The sequence below is a fragment of the Asparagus officinalis genome, chromosome 5 (genome assembly GCF_001876935.1).
Source record: "Asparagus officinalis chromosome 5, Aspof.V1, whole genome shotgun sequence".
NCBI lineage: Eukaryota > Viridiplantae > Streptophyta > Magnoliopsida > Asparagales > Asparagaceae > Asparagus > Asparagus officinalis.
This window is the reverse complement of record NC_033798.1, coordinates 105,603,404-105,629,432: the sequence shown is the minus strand read 5'-3', so window position 1 is coordinate 105,629,432 and position 26,029 is coordinate 105,603,404. Positions and strand designations below refer to the sequence as shown.

Here is a 26,029-nt window from a genome sequence, read left to right as displayed (position 1 = left end):
ACGAGTGAGTTGATTTGGAAAATCGACCTTTTTTGCACGGGACTAGCAGTCCCGTGCAAAAAAAGATCGATTTTCCCAAATATTTTGTTAGACGGTCGGTTTTGCCTATTAAATTTGAGAAAATATCGTTTTTCAAAATTTGTCTTAATTGTATTCATAACACTATTCCATGTGAGACTATTCATGAAGTCAAAATTATCTTTTTTTTTTCAACAAAATATCCAATAATCATGACCACATTTATCACTTTAATCAGATAGACTATCGTGTCAATTCAATCAATCAACTTTAAAACCGACCTCCACTCTGTGATTTTCTCTGTAGAGAGGGATTTGGATGGTATCCAAATTCCCTATAAAGCCCCAAATCGACTCTAACACTTGCCACTCACTACTACCCTCTCTACCCCCAACCAAATACCGACCATGGTCCGCATAAGCAACAGCTGCATAGGCTGCTTAAACCTCATAACCTTCCTCCTCTCCCTCCCCATCTTCGCCGCCGCCATCTGGCTCAGCACCCACTCCAGCTCCGACTGCGACAAGCTCATGAACGGCCGAGCAATCGCCGTCTCCGCCTTCCTCCTCCTCGTCTCCCTGGCCGGTTTCATCGGGGCGTGCTTCAGGGTCACCTGGCTCATGTGGTTCTATCTTATAACCATGTTTCTTGTTATCCTTCTTCATGTTTGTTTCATAGTGTTTGATTTCACGGTGACCGCGAAGGGGAGTAGCGGAGGGGAGACGATGAGGGGGAGAGGGTATAGGGAGTATCATCTTGATGACTATTCCCGCTGGTTCAGGGATGCGATGGAGGATGAGGATAATTGGAGGAGGACGAGGAGCTGTGTGGTTGATAACGGGGTTTGTAAGAAGTTGGAGGAGAGTGGGAATGAGACTTACAGCCAGTTTTTTAAGAGTCATTTGTCGCCGATTGAGGTAATATACTTTGGCTCTCATCTCTGTCCTGTAAGATTTCATGTCCTGGTTTCAAAATGTTATTTTTCTACTAATTTTAGTAAACCATATTCAATGTTTAAATATGCATAATTGAATTTCTGCCAATCGTGTCTAATGAAAAGGAGTAGTTTAATTAGAAGTATGAAAACTGAAAAAACTTATGCTAATCATGTTTAGATTAAACGAAGCAGCTTCCATCATTAGAAGGAAGGGAATTTAATTACGTAAAGGGTAAATTTAACAAAACACCCCCTTTTAGGTTTGGGCGTTGCTTAGATAAACCCCCGTCCCCTTAACATCTAAAAAGTTACAAAACCCCTCTTGAGTTTTGGGCTTCGCAGAAAACCCTTCAACTTTCATGGTGTCTAGGAACCACAGAAGGTTTTGGGGGTCGGGTGGCGTGGGGTTTGAGACATTTTGAATGTTTGGAGGGTTTATCTGAGGAATGCCCAAATTTAACGGTGTTTCTAAAATTTACCCATAAAAATATTTACAATATTGTCGAAAAACCTCTTTTTCCTAACAGAAGGGTATATAAATACTCATCAAATTACCAGAAATTTGGTCCTTAGAAATCTATATTTAAATTTAAAAAAAGGAGCGATCAGATATTATACCAGCCTCGTTGCCATTGAGTTTCCCAACGGCTTCTACCTCTAAAGAAGTGGGAGCCTATCTTGATTCTTTGATCTTTGCAGTCTGGATGCTGCAAACCCCCAGCAGAGTGCGGGCTCGTCTACCAAAAACCAACAGTGTGGACCGAACCAAAGGGAGGCTTCACCTCCCACAACCCAGACTGCAAGACTTGGAGCAACAACAACACCACCTTGTGCTACGACTGCAACTCTTGCAAGGCCGGAGTTATCGCCAACGCCAGCATGTACTGGAAAATCTCCGCCGTCGTCAACATTGTCTTCATCGCCATCCTCATCGTCGTCTATGCCATTGGTTGCTGTGCTCTCAAGAACAACAGGGAGGATAATGCTCTTCCCAAATTGAAAGGATTCGTTTAGATTCTCAGTTTGGAGGTTTTGGCTCGTCTTTGGCGGTTTTGCTTGTGCTGTCTTATCCTCTAGCTCGTTTGGTGGTGTAATTGCTTGTTGGGTGGATTTGGATCCTCTCTAAATCTAGTGATCAAGAGATCACTATTTTTATCATAGTCATTGATTTGTTTAGTATGTAGTTGTAATTTGTCTTTGAATGTAAATTAGGAATGAGTGCAATTTGAGAGAGTATGATGAGAACTAGATTTAGAATAAATTAAGATATCTACTAAATAAATTAACGGTTATGATCAAAATAGTGGTCTCTCCATTACTTTTTTATAGTGAAGAATCCATATCGTGGTTGGGTGTATAGTGAAGAATCCATATCGTGGTTGGGTGTACAATGTGCATGAATAATTACTTGAAACTTTACGTTTTGTGCTAATATGTTGTTGCTTTACTTATTCCATTGACTTTCCTTAAGAATCTATATTTGATAATATTTCTATCTATCATATGTTTCTATCCATTTTAAGAAAAGACAGAGAACAAATAGATGAAATATAGTAATAAAATGAAGCTTAAAATACGTAGAGAAAGGAAAGACATGATATGCACAAAATTTTAGGATTTTTGGCAAACCCTCAATCATCAACGGGTTTGATGAGCCTTTACCGACTACTGTTTGAGTCGGGCTAGCGTGCGAATTGTTTAATTCTGTTCCGCACGTAACGTTGTGCTAAAAGAGTTAACTCATTTAGTGCTACGATATTGAATACGTAGATTTCATCTTTCTCACGTGAAAAGACTAAACAGCGACGTGTGTTAGGGGTAGACTTTAAGATTTTTGGCAAACCTTCAGCCTTCAACGGGTTTGATGAGCCTTTACCGACTACCATTTTAATCGAGCTTGCATGCAGATTGTTTAAGTCTGTTCTGTATGTGACGTTGTGCTAAGAGAGTTAACTCTCTTAGTGCTACGATATTGAATACGTAGACTTTATCTTTCTTACGGGAATAGACTACCCGGTAACGTGTGTTAAGCGCTGACTTATCCCTATTTAGGCTTTGGGATAAAAGTTCCCAGACTTGGATTCTGGTGTCTTCTTCAATCGGTGCAAGACTAAACTAGCAATGCGTATTAGGCGTTGACTTATCCCTTCTTAGGATTTGGGATAAAATTCCTCGTATGTGTAAGGCACGGATTATGGTGTTATGAATAACAACCTGCCACAATGTCGAATATGTGGGCTTTTGTCCTTTTTACGACAAAAGACTAACCGACAACGCGTGTTAGGTGCTGACTTATCCCTACTTAGGCTTCGGGATAAAATTTCCCAGACTCAAATTCTGGTATCTTTTTTAATTGGTGAAAGACTAACCGGTAACGCGTGTTAGGCATTGACTTACCCCCTTCTTAGGATTCAGGATAAAATTCCCTGTGCGTGTAAGGCACGGATTATAGGAGTTGAAAAGGTGGTGTCTTCTCTTGGGGTAAAGACGAACCTAATGCTAGAGAGGAAGAATTTTATATTCTATCTTCAGGTCTTCTTTTAGGATAAAGACAAACCTGATGCGGAAGAGGAAGAATTTTATATTCTATCTGCCAAAGCTAAGAGAAAGAATTTTATATTCTATCTCCAGTTGCAAAGGAAACTCAAAGTGGGATCTCCACTTCAAGAATCCGAGAAAGTGAAATTAAGAGTGTGATCTCCACTCCGAGAATCGAAAAGATTCAGGTAATCCTAACTGTCAGAAGGTTTGATTACCGAACTAAAGATGAGTTTCTCGTTTATCGAGAGTGAATTGCGGTTTTGGTCCTAACTGTAGGAAGGTTTGACCAAGATGGGAATTTGAGGTGACCCTAACTGTAGGAAGGTTTGATCAAATGAGGGGTTTGAGCGATCCTAACTGTTTAAAAGTTTGATCGTTCAATTTATGGACCTCTCGTTTATGGAATGAATCGAGAGGGGATTTTGGCTGTGGTCCTAACTATTTAAAGGTTTGATTGTTCACTTTATGAACCTCTCGTTCATTGAAGGAATCAAGAGGAGATTTTGGCTGTAGTCCTAACTATTTAAAGATTTGACCAAAATGAGAATTTGAGACGACCCTAACTATTTAAAGGTTTGATCGTTCAATTTGTAGACCTCTCGTTCATGGAAGGAATCAAGAGGGGATTTTGGTTGTGGTCCTAACTGTTTAAAGGTTTGACCAAGATGGGAATTTGAGACGACCCTAACTGTTTAAATGTTTGATCGTTTAATTTGTGGACCTCTCATTCATGGAAGGAATCGAGAGGGGATTTTGGTTGTGGTCCTAACTGTTTAAAGGTTTGACCAAGTGAGAGTGGGAGTGTAACTCACAATGGGAGTGTTGATTCGTACAAATCACTCAAAGGGGGTTCCTGGTGTTAAGTGATAAATACTTAACACAGAGGGATTTAACAATTGTCAATGATCAGGAGATTAAAATTTTGAGTACTATGTCCGGACTCTAACAATGAGAGGGTTGAGTACACAGACATAGCAGGAGTTTGAGTGGATTCAACCGAGAGGAATTTTGGTGGTCCCACCGTTAATTAGTCTGATCGGTGGGGGATTTTATGGTGGAAGACTGTGAGTCGTCAAACACCTATGGGAGTTTTGTGAGGGAAAATTAATCCAGCGAAGTGATCGAATCTCGTCTCAGCAAAAGAGTGTTCAGAAATCACAGTAGGAGTTTAGTGTTTATCACTTTGTTCGTAATGATCGAGTTATCCCTAAGAAAATTACATGTAGCATTCTTCCTGGAACTTCCCGTTACATGAATCACCCACCCCCAGCTTTATTTTCGAACCTAGGTCTAACATTGTACTTAGTTGGATGATCGGGTTATCCTTAAGAATATCATGCATGGCACTCTCCAGGAACTTCTCGTGAAAGAAAGGAAATAGTTTAGACTCGTATACCTGTTAGAGTATTAAGAAACAGTTAATACTCGTATACTCTTCGGAGTGGTGCAATGTCATTCGGTTTATTCTAGCGTTATAACGCCAGAGTCTATTAAGGCTTGAATCTTGTTCTTTAGACCGAAACAAACCTCAGTAGGATGGAGAACCCTCCTGTGGTACGCACAGTAGTTTGGGTCCGTAATCCTTTTAGCTCCCTCCTGATCTTTAATAAGTGGTAGTTCGATCTCATCGTTATTCAGGAGGTACTCGAAAAAATCTGGAACTTCCTCATCCTTGAAAGAGTACTCTTTTTGGAGTCTCGAATCTGGAAGCCTTTGCTGTTTTTGAGGTTGTTGTTGTGACGTCTGATTACTATCACCAGCAACCACAGGCATTGACTGCTGGCTTGTTTCGGTATTCTTTCTTCTGATGAAGCGTTCGGCTTGTTCGCCGCGCACCTTCAAGTCTTTCCAAGTCTTGGACGGGTTTAATCCCATAACTCCCAACACGTCCAAAGAGAGGTTGTTGTGGCAAGTTTATAGGATGAATTCCTTCGTGATCGGATCTCGACAATTTATTGCCTTACTCCAGAAGCGTTTGACAAAGTCGGCGAGCAGTTCTCCGTCTTTTTTCTTCTCATGGAAGAGTGTCCTGACTGACACCTCGGTGTCATCATCAAAGAAGTGGGCGAGGAACAGGTTTTCTGGGTCGTCCCAGCTATTGATGCTCTCTGGCTTGAGTCGGCGGTAACAATCGAAGGTAGGCCCGCAAAGGATTCTAACGAATGACCGCACCATCAGGGGCTCATTCCTGGAAATTATGCCCCAATGAGACTTAAAGTAGATCAAATGTTGAGTGGGGGCGCCCTTCCCGTCGAATGACATGAAGTTGATCGGGTTAAATTTTGTTGGATACGGGATTACGTCCCATTCCCTTGGATAGGGATACGGAATACCGGTCTTTTTTACTTTTTGGGCGGACATCCAGGCTTTCACCTTATTTTACAGCTCCTTCATCTTCTCATCCTCGCTTGTATTTTGCTTTGGGCAATTTTAGGGAGGAATAGCATGGCTACCCCCAGCGTTGCCATTATCGGTGGGACCACCTCCGCGTTGTCATTATCAATGAGACCAACCCCAGCGTTATTATTGTCGGGATGGGTATCAATTGTTTGCGTCAAAAGTTGGTTTTCCTGTGGAATTCATTATATCTTCGGTCGATTACAACAAATTCAAGAGAGATAGCCTTTTTATAAGACTTCTTTTACACAACAAAAGGAAGATTACAACTTTTTAGAAACAAACGCAGGATCGTTGTTTGGATCGCTGCTTGCGTGGGATCTTTGCCTGTGCCGGGAGCGCTTTGACTCGTGGACCACCGATTCACAAATTCTGATTGAATCGTGAAGGTTTTGGGAATTCTTCCTTCGTTTATCGAAGTAAGAATTTAAATCGAATATCTTATCGATGTAATATGTTCACTCTTCTAAAGATCAAGTCAGAGCTTAGATCTCTAGGAATCACCAAAAGCTTCTTGAGGGTGTTTGTGAAGAAGGAAGACTCTCTCTCTTGCTCGAATTCACCAAAAACTCAAGGCTCTATGCTCCAATCTGTTCCCAAAATGCTCTCTCTCTCTTTTATTTCGTGTCTAGGGAGGTATTTATAGGGGTAGGAATGCACAACAATAGAAATGGGGGCAAAACAACCGACCGGGTAACTGTTCTTTGGCCCCTACAGTCTACACTGCCGCGGCTATTGGTGCGGCAGTGTGGACTGCCGTGGCCAAAAAGACTGCCGCGGCTATTGGCGCGGCAGTATGGACTGCCGTGGCCAAAGAGGCAGTTACCAGCACGTTTCATCGTGCTTGAAACCGTTCTCCCACAACCTTTAACCACTTCTCTCGTGGTTTAACTGCTTGTCCACGTCAGCACACGTTCTACCTCTGATATGCCACCACGTGGACTCCAAATAATCATCATATAACTGCCTCGTAACCACCATAGCACGCCCTATAATAGCCGCTACACCTTAGGCTGTCGCGCCTTAGCCGCGACACGATATGCTGCCGCGCCTTAGCCGCGGCACCATATGCTGCCGCGCCATGGCCGCGGCACCATGATCTGCCGCGCCTGAGCCGCGACACCAAGCGCTGTTTGGTTGTGTGTACATGTCGTCTCACTTCATTTGAATGATTCCCCCTGATTAAGAGAATGGCGTTTATCGTCTTTTCTTTGTCTTGAGTAGTATTTGTATGTCTGTAAGTATTTTTTTGACGCCTACAGATACCCCCTCCAAAGTATCTCAGACTCATCATTTTTTTTAGAGGAGTCTGGGACACTTTGGATATGATAAGTTTTCCTTACAATTTCTTCAGTACTTTGTTGAGGAAATTGCGTAGAATGGTCTGTGAATGGCTTCAATCTTTGACTTCTTCATCTTTTAGCCTATTCAGTGCTTTGTAGAATAGCTAAGATTCCTCCAGTGCTGCGTTTATCGCTTGGCCGTTGTCGAAGTCTTGAATTAGAACTGCCGTCGAAGAATGGAGAAATAGTTTATACTCATATACTCTATTGGAGTGTTCGGGAAATAGTTTAACCTCATATACCCGTTGAGAGGTAATCAGGTTATTCTTAAGAATATTTTGAGTAATATTCTCCAGAAACTTCCTGTTGAGGGTAGGAAAACAGTTTAGACTCGTGCACCCATTGGAGTAATATGGTCTCTTTTTTGTTGGTAGAGATGAACCCGAAATCGGAGAGGAAGAATTTTATATTTTATCTCGTGGTCTCTTGTTTGTTGGTAGAGATAAACCCGAAGTCGGAGAGGAAGAATTTTATATTCTATCTCGTGGTCTCTTGTTTGTTGGTAGAGATGAACCCAAAATCGGAGAGGAAGAATTTTATATTCTATCTCTTGGTGCAAAGGAAACTCGAAGTGGGATCTCCACTTAGAGAATCTAGATTGGTTTGAATAATCCTAACTGTCATAAGGTTTGACTATTCAACTCAAAAGGGGACCTTTTGTTCGCAAAATGAATCAAAAGGAGGTTTTGGCTGTGGTCCTAACTGTAGTAAGGTTTGACCAAGTGGGAGTTTTGAGACGATCCTAACCGTTTAATGATTTGATCGTTCAATTTGTGGACCTCTCGTTCATGGAAGGAATCGAGAGAAAATTTTGGCTTTGGTCCTAACTGTTTAAAGGTTTGACCAAATGGGAATTTGAGACGATTCTAACTGTTTAAAGGTTTGATCGTTCAATTGGTGGACCTCTCGTTCATAGAGGAATCGAGAGAGAATTTTGGTTTTGGTCCTAACTGTTTAAAGGTTTGACCAGATGGGAATTTGAGACGATCCTAACTGTTTAAAGGTTTGATCGTTCAATTTGTGGACCTCTCGTTCATGGAAGGAATCGAGAGAGAATTTTGGCTTTGGTCCTAACTGTTTAAAGGTTTGACCAAATAGGAATTTGAGACGATCCTAACTGTTTAAAGGTTTGATCGTTCAATTGGTGGACCTCTCGTTCATGGAGGAATCGAGAGAGAATTTTGGTTTTGGTCCTAATTGTTTAAAGGTTTGACCAGATGGGAATTTGAGACGATCCTAACTGTTTAAAGGTTTGATCGTTCAATTTGTGGACCTCTCGTTCATGGAAAGAATCGAGAGGGGATTTTGGCTTTGGTCCTAACTGTTTAAAGGTTTGACCAAATGGGGACTTGAGGCGATCCTAACTGTTTAAATGTTTGACCGTTCAATTTGTGGACCTCTCGTTCATGGAAAGAATCGAGAGGGGATTTTGGCTTTGGTCCTAACTGTTTAAATGTTTGACCAAATGAGAATTTGTGAAGAAAGATTGATCCAACGAAGTGATCGAATCTCAACTCAGCAAAAGAGTATTCGGAAATCACCGTGGGGATGTAGTGTTTATCATTTTGTTTGTAATGATTGGGTTATCCCTAAGAAAATTATATATAATATTCTTTTGGGAACTTCTGTTACACGAACCACCCACCCCCAGCTTTCTTCGCGAAACTGAGTCTAACATCATACTGAGTTACATGACCGGGTTATCCTTAAGAATATTACATGTAAAAGAATTCTCCAGGAACTTCCCGTCAAGAGTGGGAAACAGTTTAGACTCATATACCTATTGGAGTATCGAGGAGCAGTTTATACTCGTATACTCTTTGGAGTGAGGGGAAACAGTTTATACTTGTGCACCCAATGGAGTTACATGAAGAAGCAGTTTATACTCTTATACTCTTCGGAGTTAGGGGGAAACGGTTTATACTCGTGTATCCAATGGAGTATGAGACGTCTTTATTTGGCTTGTTTCGCCGTTATGACGCCGGAGTCAACTAAGGCTTGGATTTTGTTTTTGAGTCCAAAACAAACCTTAGTGGGATGAAGAACCCTTCTGTAGTATGCACAGTAGTTTGGATCCGTAATCCTCTTAGCTCTCTCCTGATCTTTAATAGGTGGTAGCTTGATCTTGTCGTTGGCGATGAGGTATTTTAAGATGGCTGGAGCTTCATCATCTTCGAAAGAATACTCCTTTTGGAACCTCGGATCGAGAGTTGCGTTCACAGGAATTGCGGATGTCGTCGGTTGACCTCTCTCAACTTTCTTTCTTTTAAGAAAGTGTCCAGCTTGTTCGCCACATAATTTTAACTATTTCCAAGTTTTGGATGGTACGATCCCCAGGGCTTCCAGGACATCGATGGAGAGATTATTGTGGCATGTTTGCAGGATAAACTCCTCTGTAATAGGATCTCTGTAATTCATTGCTTTGTTACGGAAGCGTTTGACAAAATTATCGACCGACTCTCCGTCTTTTTGCTTCTCATCCAAAAGGGTTCCGATTGATACTTCGGTGTCATCATCGAAGAAATTACTGAGGAACAAACTTTTCATGTCATCCCAACAATTGATGCTTCCTGGCTTGAGACGCCGATACCAATCGAAGGCCGACCCGCGAAGGGTGCCAACGAATGACCGGACTATTAAAGCCTCATTTCCAGAGATCATGCCCAAATAAGACTTGAAATAAATCAAGTGCTGAATAGACGAGCTCTTCCCATCAAATGGTGTGAAGTTAATCAGATTGAATTTTGACGGGTACGATATTGAATCCCATTCTCTTGGATAGGGACACGGAATACCCGTCTTCTTTACTTCCTAAGCGGACATCAAAGCATTGACTTTGTTTTCAAGGTCTTGCATTTTCTTGTCCTCATCTTCATCTCTCTCTGAGTGATGTTGAGCAGAAATAATTGGGCCACCCCCAGTGTTACTAAGCGGTGCAATTGAACCACCCCCAATATTGTTATTGGGAGGATCTGTTGAACCACCCCCAGTGTTATTGTCATTGGGAGGTGTATCAGCCATAATGACTTCATCCACTTCTGGATCACTGTCATCTACAACATTCTGAGTGTGGCGGCTGGATTCAGCTCGCTGACTGGACTCAGGAGGTTGAGGCCGTTGAGTTAGCACTTCTCTCATTTGTTGGATAGCTAACTCCATCTCTGTCTTCATCTCAGCTCTAATTTCTTCACGTTGCTTCGCTAGAGCTTCTTGAAGTATTTGAGCAAACTGATCAGAAGTGATTGTGAACACTTCTTTGGTTTGTCCCGTGCTAGACATTGTATCATCAGAAGCAATGGCTGAACAAGTGTCTGAAAGTTCATCTTCCGAGGATGTTCCTTCATGCATTCTCTTGTAATCACTGCGTCTGATGGCTCCTAATTGGAGTCGAGACATCCTTTGCGCAATTCTTGAATTGACTTTTCCTCCCGGGGAAAAGTCGGGGTTTGATTTATTTGAATGCCGCTTAGATTTTCCTTTATCAACCATATTAATGGTGACTTTAGGGAATTCACCATCTTGGACAGCTGATCTTCTCTCACGGAAATGTTTCGGCTTAGGCTTCAACATCTCGGTGAAAATCCTCTGGAACACTGAGACTCTTTGCAGGATGGCTTCTCGTTTGGAGTAGTCACATTCTGACAGTACTGCTCTAATGAGTCGCATATAGAAACAATGAGAGCTCATTTTTCGAACAATCCTCTTTCGAGTTTTGTTCACACCCCCAGCTTGATAGTATAACTCATCGGTATAATTACCGGAGAATCCTATCATCTGTTGGTATGAGCCCCCAGGTATAACAATGTCTTTTGACGAACATGTCTTCTTCTGAGGATGTAAAGCCTTGCTGGCGTTCTCATGACAACTAGTTGTCGCATTTGAACGATCCAAGGTCACGTCAGGAGTCGCATGTTTAGAACCACCCTCTTGCGAGTGCAGAGTCTTAATAGGCTCCTGAGTCTCGTTACGAACTCTCAAATGAGTAGAAATTAGGGTTTTCCCATCTTGGAGTTGTTGTGACTTGATAGGAGGATACTTACGACCCCCAGTGTAAGAATCTATTTGGGGTTCATTCGCTGGACCCAAACGTTCTTTGACTGGAATTCTACCTCGATCATCAGGTAAAGGACCGAGGCGATCCGCCATTACGATCTTAAATTTTGACAAGTCAGGACTGACCCATGACTTCACTGGTAACATATCAGCAGTGATTGCAGTAGACGGACCAGGAATGGATGTCGACGGAGTCAAAAGAGAGGCATTGGAAGTTTTCTTTTGGCTGCGACAAGGGAGATTGTCGCGGTTGAAGGGTGTTCCGCGGGAAGATGTGCCGTGGCAGTGGAAGCTGCCGCGGTTAAAGGATGTGTCGCGGCAGTGAAGACTGCCACGGTCAAAGGATGGGACCTGCAGACCCGATTTTCGTACGAGTTTGGATTTGGGGATCCATACTTTGTGATTCTTTAGTGCTTCCATAGACACTGTTTCCTTCTTCCCTTCTTGCCTTTGTTGTAAGAGCGCACGGGCATAAGCAGCATTTGCACGATGTTTTTGTATACGTTCTTTGAGGGTCGAACGAGCCCTCTTGACAATAGTCCATTCCTCCGTCGTGAGTTTAGCAGAGACATGAGTGATTGGTCGTTGAGACAACTGAACCAATCGATGCCTCCTCGACTCTAGGTCCGCGTAGTAACGAACTTCATCGGTTTGTTCCAAGGCCTTAGCCAATTGACGAGCGCGACGTTGGCGTCACCTCTGACGAGCCCTCTTCGTCAGAGTTGGCGAACTTCGATCGAATGACTCCTTAATTAGGGTGGAATCATTATGAGCAGAGCTTCCGGCTTTGGGGATCGTCGGGATAATGTTGCGAGGTAAGGCCTCAACAACGATTGGGCGAGAGTCTTCACTTTTAGCCTTCTTTGGCGTATAAGCCTTCTTCAATGATGAGATCTTCTTGTACTTGCGAGATAATGAAGATCTTGAAGAAGATGATGAGAGATATTCTTCAAACTTGGTTTGGTCAAACTCGTATTTGATCGTGGATTCAACTGGAATCTTGATCGGCTGCAACACGACGGTCTCGGCAGCGAGACCGTTGGCTCCCACTGTGGTCACCAGCTTGTTTGTGTCAAAAGTTGGTTTTGCTGTGGAATTCATTATATCTTCAGTCGATTACAACAAATTCAAGAGAGATAGCCTTTTTATAAGACTTCTTTTACATAACAAAAGGAAGATTACAACTTTTTAGAAACAAACGCAGGATCGTTGTTTGGATCGCTGCTTGCGTGGGATCTTTGCCTGTGCCGGGAGCGCTTTGACTCGTGGACCACCAAATCACAGATTCTGATTGAATCATGAGGGGTTTAATGATTCTTCCTTCGTTTATCGAAGTAAGAATTTGAAGCGAATATCTTATCGATGTAAGATGTTCACTCTTCTAAAGATCAAGTCAGAGCTTAGATCTCTAGGAATCGCCAAAAGCTTCTTGAGGGTGTTTGTGAAGAAGGAAGACTCTCTCTCTCTCTCTTGCTCTAATTCACCAAAAACTCAAGGCTCTATGCTCCAATCTGTTCCCAAAATGCTCTCTCTCTTTTATTTCGTGTCTAGGGAGGTATTTATAGGGGTAGGAATGCACAACAGTAGAAATGGGGGCAAAACAACCGACCGGGTAACTGTTCTTTGGCCGCTGCAGTCTATACTGCCGCGGCTATTGGCGCGGCAGTATGGACTGCCGCGGCCAAAGAGGCAGTTACCAGCACGTTTCATCGTACTTGAAACCGTTCTCCCACGACCTTTAACCACTTCTCTCGTGGTTTAACTGCTTGTCCACATCAGCACACGTTCTACCTCTGATATGCCGCCACGTGGACTCCAAATAATCATCATATAACTGCCTCGTAACCGCCATAGCACGCCCTATAATAGCCGCTACACCTTAGGCTGTCGCGCCTTAGCCGCGGCATGATATGCTGCCGCGCCTTAGCCGCGGCACCATATGCTGTCGCGCCATGGTCGCGACACCATGATCTGCCGCGCCTGAGCCGCGACACCAAGCGCTGTTTGGTTGTGTGTACATGTCGTCTCACTTCCTTTGAATGATTCCCCCTGATTAAGAGAATGACGTTTATCGCCTTTTCTTTGTCTTGAGTAGTATTTGGATGTCTGTAAGCATTTTTTTGACGCCTACATCAATGTTGATAGTCTCATCCAGTTTTGGATCACTATCTACTACATTGACTTGCTCTACTACATCATTGCGATGACTGGATTCACCAATCTGTCTTGATAAGGCTTAAAGTTGCAGGTCATGTAACTCCCTCATCCGTTGTATGGTCAATTCTATTTCAACCTTAAACTCTTCTTTTTGTTTAGCGGGAGCATCATCTGAGTTATTTGGTCAGGAGTGATGGTGAGCACTTCACGGGATTGCCATGGGCTGGATACAGTAGCGTTTGAAGCAATTGCAGAGCAAGCGTCTGACGCTTCGTCATCTGAGGATAGTCCTCTATTCATCCTTTAATAATCCCTGCGTCTAGTGGTTCCTGACCGCAAACGGGTCAGACGATGTGATATGAGGGGATCAGAATTAGAAGGTTGAATCGACTTTCCCTTATCATCCATGTTGATGGTGACTGCGGATTGTTTAGGGCCTACAGCTTCTAGCTGGAGCCGAGACATTAATTGGGCTATTCCCGAATTGACTCTTCTTCCTGAAGAAAAGTTAGGACTAGACCCGCTTGAAACCATGGGAGATTTTTCCTTGTTGACCATGTTAATGGTAACTTCTGGGAATTCATCATCTCGAACGACCGATTTTCTTTTGTGAAAATGCCTTAATTTGGGTTTTGACGCTTCAAAGGAAAGCCTTTGGAATACCGAGACCCTCTGTGGAGTGGTCTTGGGGCAGCTACACACTGATAATACTACCCTGATAATTTTGGTACACGGACAATAAAAGTCCATCTCCCGGGAATCTCTCTTTCGAGATTCATTCGTACCCTCAGTCCGATAGTACAACTCATCGGCATGATGACCAGAGCAATCTATCGCGTGTTGGCACGACTTCTTAAGTATAACATCATCGTCTGACGAATACGTTTCCTTCTGAGGACTTATTTCCTTGATGGCATTTTCAAGAGTCACACGCTTGGAGCTACGCTTTCTTGAGCGTGGGACCTTAACGGGCTCTTGGGCACTGACTCACAGTCCAAAGCGGTCAGTTACAGGAGTTTTCCTATTATAGGAAGGCTCTAATTTGTCGTGAGGGCGTGTGCGACCCCTAGCTTGATGAGTTGCTCGGGGTTCAGTCAATGAACCCAAGCGTTCTTTGATCAGAACTTTACCTCGGTCCTCATGCAAAGGACCCAGGCGATCCGCCATCCTCATCTTGAATCGGGACAAGTTCATGCTGCCATGGGGCTCTGTCGAAAGTGTGTGATTCATCGGGACAGAAACAGGGGTTGTCGGAGGCTTAAATGGGACTGTAGGAGGCGAATCAGTTGCGAACTGAACCGAACTGAGTGTGAACCAGCGTGAACCACCACTTGGTGGCTCGGCTTGGGCCGAGCCACTATTTGGTGGCTCGGTTCTGGCCGAGCCACCAGATGGTGGTTTGCGCATTCCAGCAGTTCCGGGCACTGTTTGAGTTTTTGTCGAAGCCGTTTTGGACTTTGGTTTCCAGACTTAGCGTGGTTTCGGTGGCTTCTTGATCACCTCCTTTTGCTTCAGCTTCTGTGCTTCTTGCATGAGAATTCGTGCGTGTGCAATCAAGGCACGGTGCTTCTGAATGCGCTCCTTGAGGGTTAAGCGGGTCCGTTTGACTTGGATCCATTCATTCGCTGTTGGCTTGGAGGAATTGACTGCTCGCTGTTGCGGCGCTTGGCGCATCCTAGACTTTAGATACGCTTCATAGCGGATTCCATTAACTGGCTCCAAGGCTTTGGCCAGCTGGCGCGCGAGGCGTTGTCGCCGCCTTTGGCGAGCTCTTTTCGATAAAGTTGGCGCAGCTACAGTAATTATCTCCTTGATTGAGGAGGAGTCCAGATCTGCAGATCCGACCTTGTTGGAGGCCGGAGGGGCGTTATAAGGCGAGATGGCAGCAGCAACGGAGGTCTTGATCTTCCTACGCTCGCGAGGGGCGGAGGATCTGGAGGAGGAGGACGACAAATACTCCTCGAATTTCAATTGGTCGAACTCGTACTTGACCTCTTCGTAAACCGGGGATCTGGATCCGTGGTTGCGGCATGACAGCTTCGGTAGTGAAGCTATTGGCTCCTACTGTGGTCGCCAGCTTGTTTGGGTCAAAAGTCGTTGTTTTTATTGCTTCGAATCTATCACAACTTTGGTCGTTATAAAAAACTCAAATAAAAAGAAAAACTCGATCTTTTTATAAGATCTTCTTTATACAATAAAAATAAAGATTATAACTCTTGTCAAATAGCGCAACGGATGTTTATCACCCGCTGCTTACGTTGGAACTTCGCCTGTGCCGGGGACGTTAATATTCGTGGACCGTCACAGATCAGATCCGGTTGACAGATTAAGTTGATCAAAGCTCTTACTTCACGAAGGAAGTAATCGCTACAGCGATGATCCCGACCAAGCGAGATCACGTCTCTTCTCTAGATTTAAGACTAAGCTTAAATCCGGAGGAATAGGGGATGGGTCTTAGATCTCTCGAACTCCACTCTTTATGTACAGGAATTCGCCAAGATCTGTTAACCCTCGCTGTAAATTCATGGCTCCACTCTCCAATTCAGCAGCGTTTCACCCTCTTGATTTCCAACTTTTGAAATGAGCCCCCGAGCTCGTATTTATAGGCTTCGGCTGGGGGTTTTTTGGATAAGAACGAGTGATTCCTCCTTATCTTCAGTTAATAACTGATTAACCATGTTTAGAGATAGTATCAGATCAGTTAGGATGCTCAGGAACGAACAAATCCCGAGAAAACCCGTCGAAAACCGAAAAGGGGTGTTTTTGGATCAAGATTGGTCGAGCCACCAAATGGTGGCTCGGCCCGGCCCAAATCCTGAAAGAATCCATAAAAGAACCGAAAAAACCGATTCTGGCCAATTCACCGAAGTGGCTCGGCCTTGGCCGGGCCACCAAATGGTGGCTCGGCCGGGGGGGGAGCCACTGGTCTGGCCTGGTCGCTTTGGCGCGACTCGGCCGCCAAAGGCTTTATCAGTTTTTCGGGTTTTGACTTGTTCTGTCGTTACGCGTATTTCATCGTTTCGTTGATTTGTACGCTTCCTCGGTTCGTTTTGTGAATGCATGGATAGCTTGACGGTGGCCGACGGGCGTACATGCCACTTAGTTCGCCATTTTGCTGGCTGATGAGTGTGCGGGCTACTTGGAGGTGGCCGGTGAGCGCACGGGACGCTTGGTTTGCCTTTTTGGTAGCCGATGAGCGTGCGGGCCACTTGGAGGTGGCTGATAAGTGCGCGGGCCACTTGGAGGTAGCCGGTGAGCGCACGGGTCACTTGGTTTACCGATTTGATGGCTGATGAGCGTGCGAGCCACTTGGCGTTAGCCGTCATGGTGGTTCGTCGCCACGTCATCAACGTTGATTCGCTTCATGCGCTTGTCGGCGTCAGATGATCCTCTTTGACTCGGATAATCCCCTTCGACTTGGATAATGACGTTCATCGCCTTCTCTTTATCTCGAGCTGTGTGCAGACGCCTATAGGCATTTTTAGATGCCTACATCAACCATTACTCCCGATTAACTAGACAATAAGTCACAATAGACACGTGTGCCTATCAGCATAAGGGAATAATTTATAGCAACTTCATGTACGTGTCATATGGGAATTTGTTTAAACATAAAGTTTAATATGCTTTATAATTTTAATTGTACAATAATAATATGTAATTAAAACTAAGAGGAGAGGTGTTTCAAGTGCAATGATAGAAAAAAGGTGAGGGCCGTGCTTGGCACGGGGTACATACTAGTTCTTAAAAATAAGAAAATATATGAGATGATATGAGTTATCATTATATTATTGAATGATGTGACCCACACTTAAGGAAATCGTTTTCCTAAACTTTTGGGAGGAAATGAGTGGAAATAAAATGTTAATGAGATGAGATGAGTTGTCACCATATTATAGGATGATGTAAGTGATTTGAAATGATGAGATGAGATGAGTTGAGTGATGTTGTGGATGAAAATAATATTTTATTAGATGTGGTGGATGGGTTGTTGGATGAAAATAATATTTTATTAGATGTTGTGGATGAGTTGTTAGATGAAAATAATATTTTGTTGGATGTTGTGGGTGAGTTTTAGGGATGAAAATGGATGAAATTACACTTTTTGAGATTTCCACATTTTCATTTCCATTTCTTGGTTTTTAATTAGGAAATCAACCAAACAGACCCTCACTTGGAGAAGAAGTTGATTTCCATAAAATACTATAATTTTCCCTACTTTATAGAAAATATTTCTATAAATTTTTTTGAACCAAACATAGGTTACAGAAATCTATTATTTACAAAAGTATCATTGTCAGTTGTTTTCTCAAAACTTTTCTCTAAAATGAATGAACCAAACACCCCCTTATTATACTTCTTTAAACTCTTATCCATCCGACAGAAAGTAGTGCAAACTTTACTCACAAAAAGAAAGTAGGGTATAAGATTCAATTATTCTCGTGATGTAATTAAACTTAAAAGGTTGGATCCAATTAACTATAAATTATCGGAAGGAATCAAGTCTGGGTTTCTCAAATATCAGAACCGACCTGAGCCTGACCAGATCCAGCCCCATTGTCATGATAGCTTGTTTATGAAGATAATTGTTGCTAGAAGCCTAGAACAAATAAACTTATGAAGTCATAGATCTTTTGTGTTGCCTCACCTTTCCTTACTTTTATTATTTTCCCATATTTTGTTGAGATAAAATAATGGCTATTTTTTCTAGCATCTTCAAGTTTTTCATCGAAAAGTTTTGTACTCTACTCCATTTATGCAGGACATATTCAAAGCTAGCGACATGACAGCATGAAGCATTTGATTCCACCTCATGATAATAAAGCTACCAGAGGTTGCTTTGGGTAGACCTTGGAGATTTGGTCATTGGAGAAATTAAGCTTTTCTATTCAGGTATTTACTTTAGGTAATAATAATTTGAACCCTCTTTTATATTATAGAAATTATCCATGACATAAATACTTGGACCATGAGACGCTATACTGAACCACGATCTAGCTAGGTTCCATCTTCTTGGAACACGATGCACTAGCAATTGTGTTGTGTACCTTGCATTCTGATTCAAAATTCAAATTAATTACTATTTTGAATAAAACAACCATCTTCAGATAAATAAAAAATAAAAAGTGTATTTTAGTGACGACTTGAGAATTCTTTTATGACCATTGATCCTTGTATTTGACTCTTGCAGAAAATTATACATTGAGATACTCAAATTCCTACCTTTCAAAACCGAACCTAAAGCGTACCTTGTTTCCTGACCATGTAAATCTACCCCCCTCTACCTGATTTTAATAAATGGTCACGGCGTCACACTCCCGTTCCTGTTGTGTGAATCGGAACGAAGGGACTTACATGCATCTATGATCCTAGACCTACAGTTGTAGTCCCCCACGTTGTCAAGTTCAACGAAATCTCCTTCATAAACATCAATAGCTGGTCACCCATTTGAAATAATGGGCCCGAAGCCCATACTATAAAGAGGCTCATATCCAATTGTGCGTAAGCCTAACCTAGTGCCTTAACTCGGTCCACCAAGCCGAACTGCAAATCACCAACCGCATGGAAAAGATCGAGCTAGGATCAAACCCAAGGGTTAACATCAAAAAGGTTCTCGAATACGCAATCTTGGATATCATCCATTATGCATGGCTTAAAAATCCATGTTGGATTTAAATCTAATTAAATCTATTTGTGGACACTTATGATTAATCTGTGTGTATTGCTATCCTTCAGGATAACCCACTAAAGTGATTAATTAATTTGGGTTGATGGGTATTTAATTTAATCATATGGTTATATGTGCAGATACCATGTTGTAATTGTAATTTGATGAGTGACCAAATTACAAATGTACAACACCTATAAATAAGGGGTTATGGTCCCTAATGTAGGGTTACATTCTCTAATTCTCTTCACCCCCATCTAGAGAGAAATTTGGCTAGAGAAACCCTAAGGTTAGCAGATCCAAAACACATCTCAAGTTTAATCTATGGATTCAGGTATAAGCTTCCGCTCTTTTCTTTTGATTCTTATAAATCTCTTTGAATCAATCATGGTTTTATGGTTTAGATCTTAACTTTTTATAAGATCTAACAATCCAACCCGAGTTTCATAATAGACATCTCATCATGTACAAATATTTGTCAAAAGGTTTCTTCTGCTACATCAAGGCTCTTAAATTTGGGTAAGAGTTGAGGATTAAAATTTTTTACAATAATATATTTCCATGAATTTAGTGTCCTCCTGATTGATTGAAATCCGACCTCGCGCAACAATGTGATCCTAACTCAGATTATTTTGGTAGCATGTTAAAAAGCGCTTTTGTTGTAACAAAACCCCAAAGTCGTGATAATAATGAAGATTTACAAGTCTATACTGAGTCTTATTCACCCTCACCAATCTTTAAAACTTTTTAATTAGAGCACAACTACATAGATTGAGAACCATATTAACCAAGAACCTTAACCTACTATACAGTCTATACTATTAAGTGATCAAGACTTACCATGTCCATTATGCTTAGCACATTAGTCGGGGTTATAGTTGAGACGGTAATCCAAATACTTTGTTCACATACATTTACTTTGCTTTTACCCATTGAAAAAACACAAATGCAGACTAAAACATAACATGGAGGCGCGTGTCGTTCTCCCGCACTTCATCGTTACCTTCAACCACCGGTTACTGTCAGCGTGTCACCGAGTAACGTCTAGTGTTTTTTTCTCAACAAACTTCGTGGGCCCCTCCATCCTCACCTCCCATCGCCGTGTTCTTCCTTCAATAGAAAAAGGACATTGGTTCATTTTGTCGTCTTAAATGAGTACTTACAAGGAAAGACAACTCATCTTTTAAAATGAGTCCAAACGACAATGAGTTGTTATTAAACAAAAATGACTCGTCTTCTCTTTATATCCTTTTACCTAATCATACGCGGCAACTGCTTAAAGATAGTGACCTTTTCACGACTTCTTCACGTTTTCAACATCCCCGCGGTATTTTTATATTGTTTTATCAGCTGATTCGTGGAAAGTAGGCAAATTACTTCGGTCTTGGAAAACTATGGGTATCCATGTTATGTTGTGTATGATTCGAATGTTTCCGATCACGATCAGATTATTATTAATTTACAAATAATGTTATTTCGGAACTGGAATAGCGTGTTAACAAGTGGAAGAGATGGGAGAATTAAGGACATTTACAAAAATGAAGCCCTTCATGATGTAAGAGATGAGTATATATTTCAAAATTTAATCATGACCTGTAAAAATTTCTATTAATACGTTATCAAGTGCTTGTGAATAAATGACTTTTGCCAATAACAATTGTCAGGACATGATAGTAGTATTTAACAAGTTCCTTAATAAATAATATGTTTTCCTTCCTCACTCTTGATATGCAGATCCAATTTGCTTATTCTTTGGTAATAAATGATATGTTTTCCTTCCTCACTCTTGATATGCAGATCCAATCTGCATATTCTTTGGTTGCTTGCAAATGTACTGGTTTTTACTCTATGAGTACAAATGTTATTAGAACTCCAGTACGGTGTGGAGAGCATTCTAAGCCTAATTGGGAGAGCGCATGAGATTATTTCGATAATTTACATGTCCTATGTAGTTCAAATTGTCCCACACCATGAAGCGTTTTTGAAGGAATTGTACTCATTTTATTATGGTCATTTTACAATCAGTAATAGAAAAAAATTATAAGTATTTTACACTGTGCAAAGGTAAAAATGATGACCCCCTTAACACAAATACACTAATTTAGAGTATCTACTACGAAATAAGGTACTAAATAACAATTTCTACAACATGAGACACTCATTTTAAACTATGAAACATTTAAAAAAACCAATATCAAAGATTAGTTTCTCAAATCATTGAATTTGCTATTAGGTTCCCCAATCTCAGTAAGTTTTTTCAAATAACCAGGTATTAAAAGATATAACAACTGGGGATCTAATAGAAATTTAAATGATTTATTAGAGGTTTTATGGACTAATATAGAAAAGACTTAAATTATAGGGCTTTATTATACTAGAACCCCTTGAACTTTTTCTACATTAGACCTCTAAATCTATTAAATTATTTCAATTAATTAAGTTCTTCTAAATAAGACCCTCAAATCTATTAAGTTATTATAAATAAGGCCCTCGCTTCAAACAAATATGATGATTTGGGACTCTAATTTAAAGATAGGCAGATTTGAGGTCTAAAATGACATTAACAAATAGTTAGGGCCTAATATGGTAGCAAAAACCCTAAAATATTCTACGTTAGTATATAAGGATTCAAAAATAAAGCTAACAAGAGAAATACTAAAATACCCCTCTACTCTGCCACCAACAAGTCAATCAACACCAAACTCAGTCCGCCATCTCCCCCAAAAATCCCACCCTCATTAGTCATTTCCTCCCCAATTCAAGAAACCACCACCTCCGAAAAAAAAACCCAATAAATACCCAAAAAAAAAACTCCAACCTCCTCAACTCCCCTCTCTCATCAACAAAACAAAACAATGGCGTTCCGCTTGAGCAACAACCTCGTCGGGATCCTGAACTTGGTCGTCTTCGTCCTCTCGATCCCGATCCTCGCCGGCGGCATCTGGCTCTCCCACCGCTCCTCCACCGACTGCGAGAAGTTCCTGCAGGCCCCCATCATCGCCATCGGCGTCTTCCTCCTCGTCGTCTCCCTCTGCGGCCTCGTCGGCGCCTGCTGCCGCAACTCCCTCCTCCTCTGGATCTACCTCCTCGTCATGTTCCTCCTCATCGTCCTCCTCTTCTGCTTCACCATCTTCGCCTTCGTCGTCACCAACAAGGGAGCCGGCGAGGTTGTCTCCGGGAGAGGCTACAAGGAGTACAGGCTCGGGGACTACTCCAACTGGCTGCAGAAGAGGGTCGAGAGCTCCAAGAATTGGAGGAAGATCAGGAGCTGTTTGGTTGATAGCAAGGTTTGCCAGAGGTTTGAGGGGAATGGCAACAGGACTCTGGATCAGTTCGTGAAGGAGAATCTGTCGCCGCTTCAGGTAGTAGATGAATCTGTATCTTTACGCGTGTTTTCAGATCTGGGTTTGCTCTTGGTTTTCATGGGTTTGTTCGATTTGCAAGGAATTCTTGTGGGGTTTTGGGATTTGGGTTTTTGGCTATTCTCGGTTAATTTTATTAAGGATTCGATTGAGGCTTGTTCAACTCACGGCTTCCTGGGATAACTTAGTAATTCTTTTTCTAATTTTATCACTGCCAAATAAGTAAGTATTATTATTATTTTTTATCAAATTAGCTTTCCTTTTCTCTTTCTTGATCAAATGAATAATTCAAAATTCAGAAAATCTTGAATTTCTTGATTTTTTTTTCTTTCCAGAAGCATGTTTTTTGGGTTCCGAGCTCTGGCTTTCTTTCGTTTTTTCCTTTCTGGGTCAAAATTGTTTTTACGTTGGTGGTACTTTTTCAATTTCTGTTGGGGTTTTTGGGCTGAATTCTTCAGTTTCCTTCTCTAGTTCTTGCAAATTACCTGATGAATTACCCTGGAATCCTGCCTTCACTGTCTTATAATATATTATTATGTGATCAGTCAGTGGTTAGCATGATTATTCCGTGATCAGTCAGTGGTTAGCATGATTATTCCGTGATCAGTCAGTGGTTATTATGATTATATTGTCTGAATTAATAGTTGACTTTAGTATGCACTTTGCATTACATGTTCTGTGATAGAAAGATGGTCAAGCGTCAAGATCATATTATTTAGACATGAAGAGCAGTGGGCATAACATGCTTTTTTTTCCCTTCTATCTTTATCTGTATTATATTTTTCCATCCTGTAGTTGGTACGCCAAAGTTAGCTCTCGCTTCCATTTCCTTTTTCTGTAATTTGTTTACCTGCATTCAGTCTGACCTTTGATGCTTTGTCTCTGAGAAACTCTCCAAACTCTGCAATTTGCACTTATTTATTTTAGGACAAGTGCAAAGGGGTGAAGGTCACCCTTAATTCTTCTAATGTCTGATGGTCATGGAACTTCCGTGTTATTAGGAAGTATAAGGAGTCATAAGAGGTAACCGAGTTGAGAATTATAATGGGGGAGAGATTTAAATCATAGAACGAAAGGAGGGGATTATTTATTTTCATGGAGAATAAATTTTTATTTGCCTGTTTCACTCTCAAGGCAAATCAACATTTTGTATAAATTTATACATGCTGTGTAAAGTTCGAATTTCCTCTGGTGGCATGAATTTGGATTTGTTTTAATATGCTACACCTAGTTATCAATTTGGCACGCTCCTATGATTGCTCTAGTTTATTTCTGTACCCTGCCTTTAGTCAATCATCCACACTTCAGCTGCTATAATTCAACCTTTAACCCCTGCATGAAATTAGGTTCATAAATTTTTTAGACATTTTGTTGGGAAATTATTGATTGTAATATTTTATTAATCAAGTTCTAGGGAGAGAAAACTTCTCGATTCCAATTATAACTATTTATTTCTTTGTATTTATATAATATTTTCTCAACTTCTATCACTCATGCCCACTAGAAAAAAGCTAGAGGTCTAGATTTTATTATACATATTCATCCAAGTTCTACATACGCCCTCTTCATTCAAGGCGCCATAGAGTGAAATGCATTGGAATTTCACGTGTTTAAATATTTTTGTGGAGCAAGTTATAATCTTTAAAAGATAGGACCTGATTTGCAGCCCTTTTATTAACCATGCAACTACTTTACTTTAGGAGCAATATTGATCTCTTTAAAAGTTAGCCCACATTAGAAACTACAGTCAACCCTTCAACTTTAGAAATGCCATTGAGTTATGGACCCCCAAGGCAAGGGTGCCCTTTGTAATATCTTTTTAACTTTATTAATCCAAAGTGGGTGATCAAATTTCATTTTCTCAACCCTACTCACATGCTCTCTCCTTACTTTAAGTCATGTTGTGTTCCTTTTGTTTATCCAAATTATTAGCATCTTGGCTTTTTCTTATAAAATGCTTCAAACGTGCTCCCCTTTCTATCATACTGTATATTCTGTGATACGTTGTAAATGGTCCAGCATAGGACAACCTTATTTTTACTCTAATAAGGGCAAATTTATCGAAACCTCCCAGAACTTTATAACTCATGGAAAAGATCCCTGAATTTGTCTCATGTACCATGACTAACTGTGACAACTTCTACTTTAAATTATCGCGCCCTAAGATTTGGATAATTTTACCCCTATATGTAAAAAGTATAATGGTAGTTCGCGAGAATTCCATCAGGGGCTTGTAGTATAATCTTGAAAATTTAGGATGCTGTCTATGATTTATAAATCTCAGGGGTTTTGTGCAAAACGCCCTTTTATAGGTTCAGAATAGTTTTGTGAAATTTACCCTTTTCATCTAATTGGGTCTCTGCTTTCAATTACAGTCTGGATGCTGCAAACCTCCAACAGCGTGTGGCTTCATATACCAGAGCGCAACTGTATGGAACAAGCCCGCAAATGGATTCGCCTCCAACAACACCGACTGCCCAGTCTGGAACAACGATCCCAACACCCTCTGTTACGATTGTGAATCTTGCAAGGCTGGTGTCCTCGCCAACATCAAGGATGATTGGAAGAAGGTCTCTATCCTGAACATCATCTTCCTTGTGTTTCTCGTCGTTGTCTACTCTGTTGGATGCTGTGCCTTTAGGAACAACAGGGAGGACTATGCTTATCCCAGATGGAAAGGACATCCTTAAATCGAGCACTCGGATGTTCTTCTTTGTACATTCTGGATTTTGGTATGCTCCCTGGTTATGTTAGCTGTGTTGACCCTATCATGTGTAGTTTTCGGTTTTGTATTGATGCTGTGACGTGTAACTGGGAGCTTTAGACACAAATACATTGTGATTGCCCTAGTGTTACCTAGTTTTCGAAAACTCTTCTATTTCTTTGGTTAATATTTTCCTACTGTTGTAGAGCGTCTGTGCTCTACGGATGATGAAGCAATTGATGATTTGTAGTTCCGATAAATCAGTTAAAAATGTTGTGTCACGTGAAATTCTGTTTATTTCTGGGGAGGACGATGACTAGTGCCATAGTGTTATATGAATTCAAATAATTTGAGCAGTATATGAAATTCAGAAAGAGAAAGACAACTGGCAACAAATAGGCAGGGACGAGGAGCTTCAGATGGAGGTAATATTTGCTGACAAAAATGCAAGGCTCAGATAGTTGCTATGAAATACACCAAGCTGGTAACGGTGACGGATCAAGATATGTATTACATAAGGGCACACAAACAGGTGTTTGTTTGGAAAATTATTCCATCGCCCGCTCCCCCACTCTTCCCTTTTAAGAACCAATACACTTGATATACGATAAATTCCTAAATGGAGTGTATACATATGTCGCATTAGACACAAAATACTACAAAATCATTTGTGCTTAACAAAGTAATGGTCTAGAAGAATTTTATAAATAATGCGTGTAAATCCAAAGTTGTCCAAGAACAAGTGCATCCCACAAGGAACAAGAGACGCAGAATCCATCAACACGTATGGTATCCCACCAATTACGGTAGAGATGTTAAATGGGTGGGTATGGGTTTAAATGGGCGGGC

The 26,029-nt window shown here is 41.4% G+C and overlaps 2 protein-coding genes across 2 annotated transcripts; both read left to right on the top strand.

Moving 5' to 3' along the window:
- Positions 282–2,256, top strand: LOC109840515 (tetraspanin-8-like). The gene is made up of 2 exons (XM_020409183.1): positions 282–935; positions 1,655–2,256. Exons 1-2 carry the CDS (start codon positions 426–428, stop codon positions 1,967–1,969), a joined length of 825 nt encoding a protein of 274 aa, XP_020264772.1. The 5' UTR covers positions 282–425; the 3' UTR covers positions 1,970–2,256.
- LOC109840514 (tetraspanin-8-like) lies at positions 21,821–25,468 on the top strand. The gene is made up of 2 exons (XM_020409182.1): positions 21,821–22,476; positions 24,852–25,468. Exons 1-2 carry the CDS (start codon positions 21,970–21,972, stop codon positions 25,164–25,166), a joined length of 822 nt encoding a protein of 273 aa, XP_020264771.1. The 5' UTR covers positions 21,821–21,969; the 3' UTR covers positions 25,167–25,468.

Bases quoted from the DNA above. Each gene is read 5' to 3' on its own strand.
- LOC109840515 (XM_020409183.1), top strand. From the start codon at position 426: ATGGTCCGCATAAGCAACAGCTGCATAGGCTGCTTAAACCTCATAACC. The intron at 936-1,654 runs GTAATATACTTT...TGATCTTTGCAG, and splicing joins GTCATTTGTCGCCGATTGAG to TCTGGATGCTGCAAACCCCC.
- LOC109840514 (XM_020409182.1), top strand. From the start codon at position 21,970: ATGGCGTTCCGCTTGAGCAACAACCTCGTCGGGATCCTGAACTTGGTC. The intron at 22,477-24,851 runs GTAGTAGATGAA...TTTCAATTACAG, and splicing joins AGAATCTGTCGCCGCTTCAG to TCTGGATGCTGCAAACCTCC.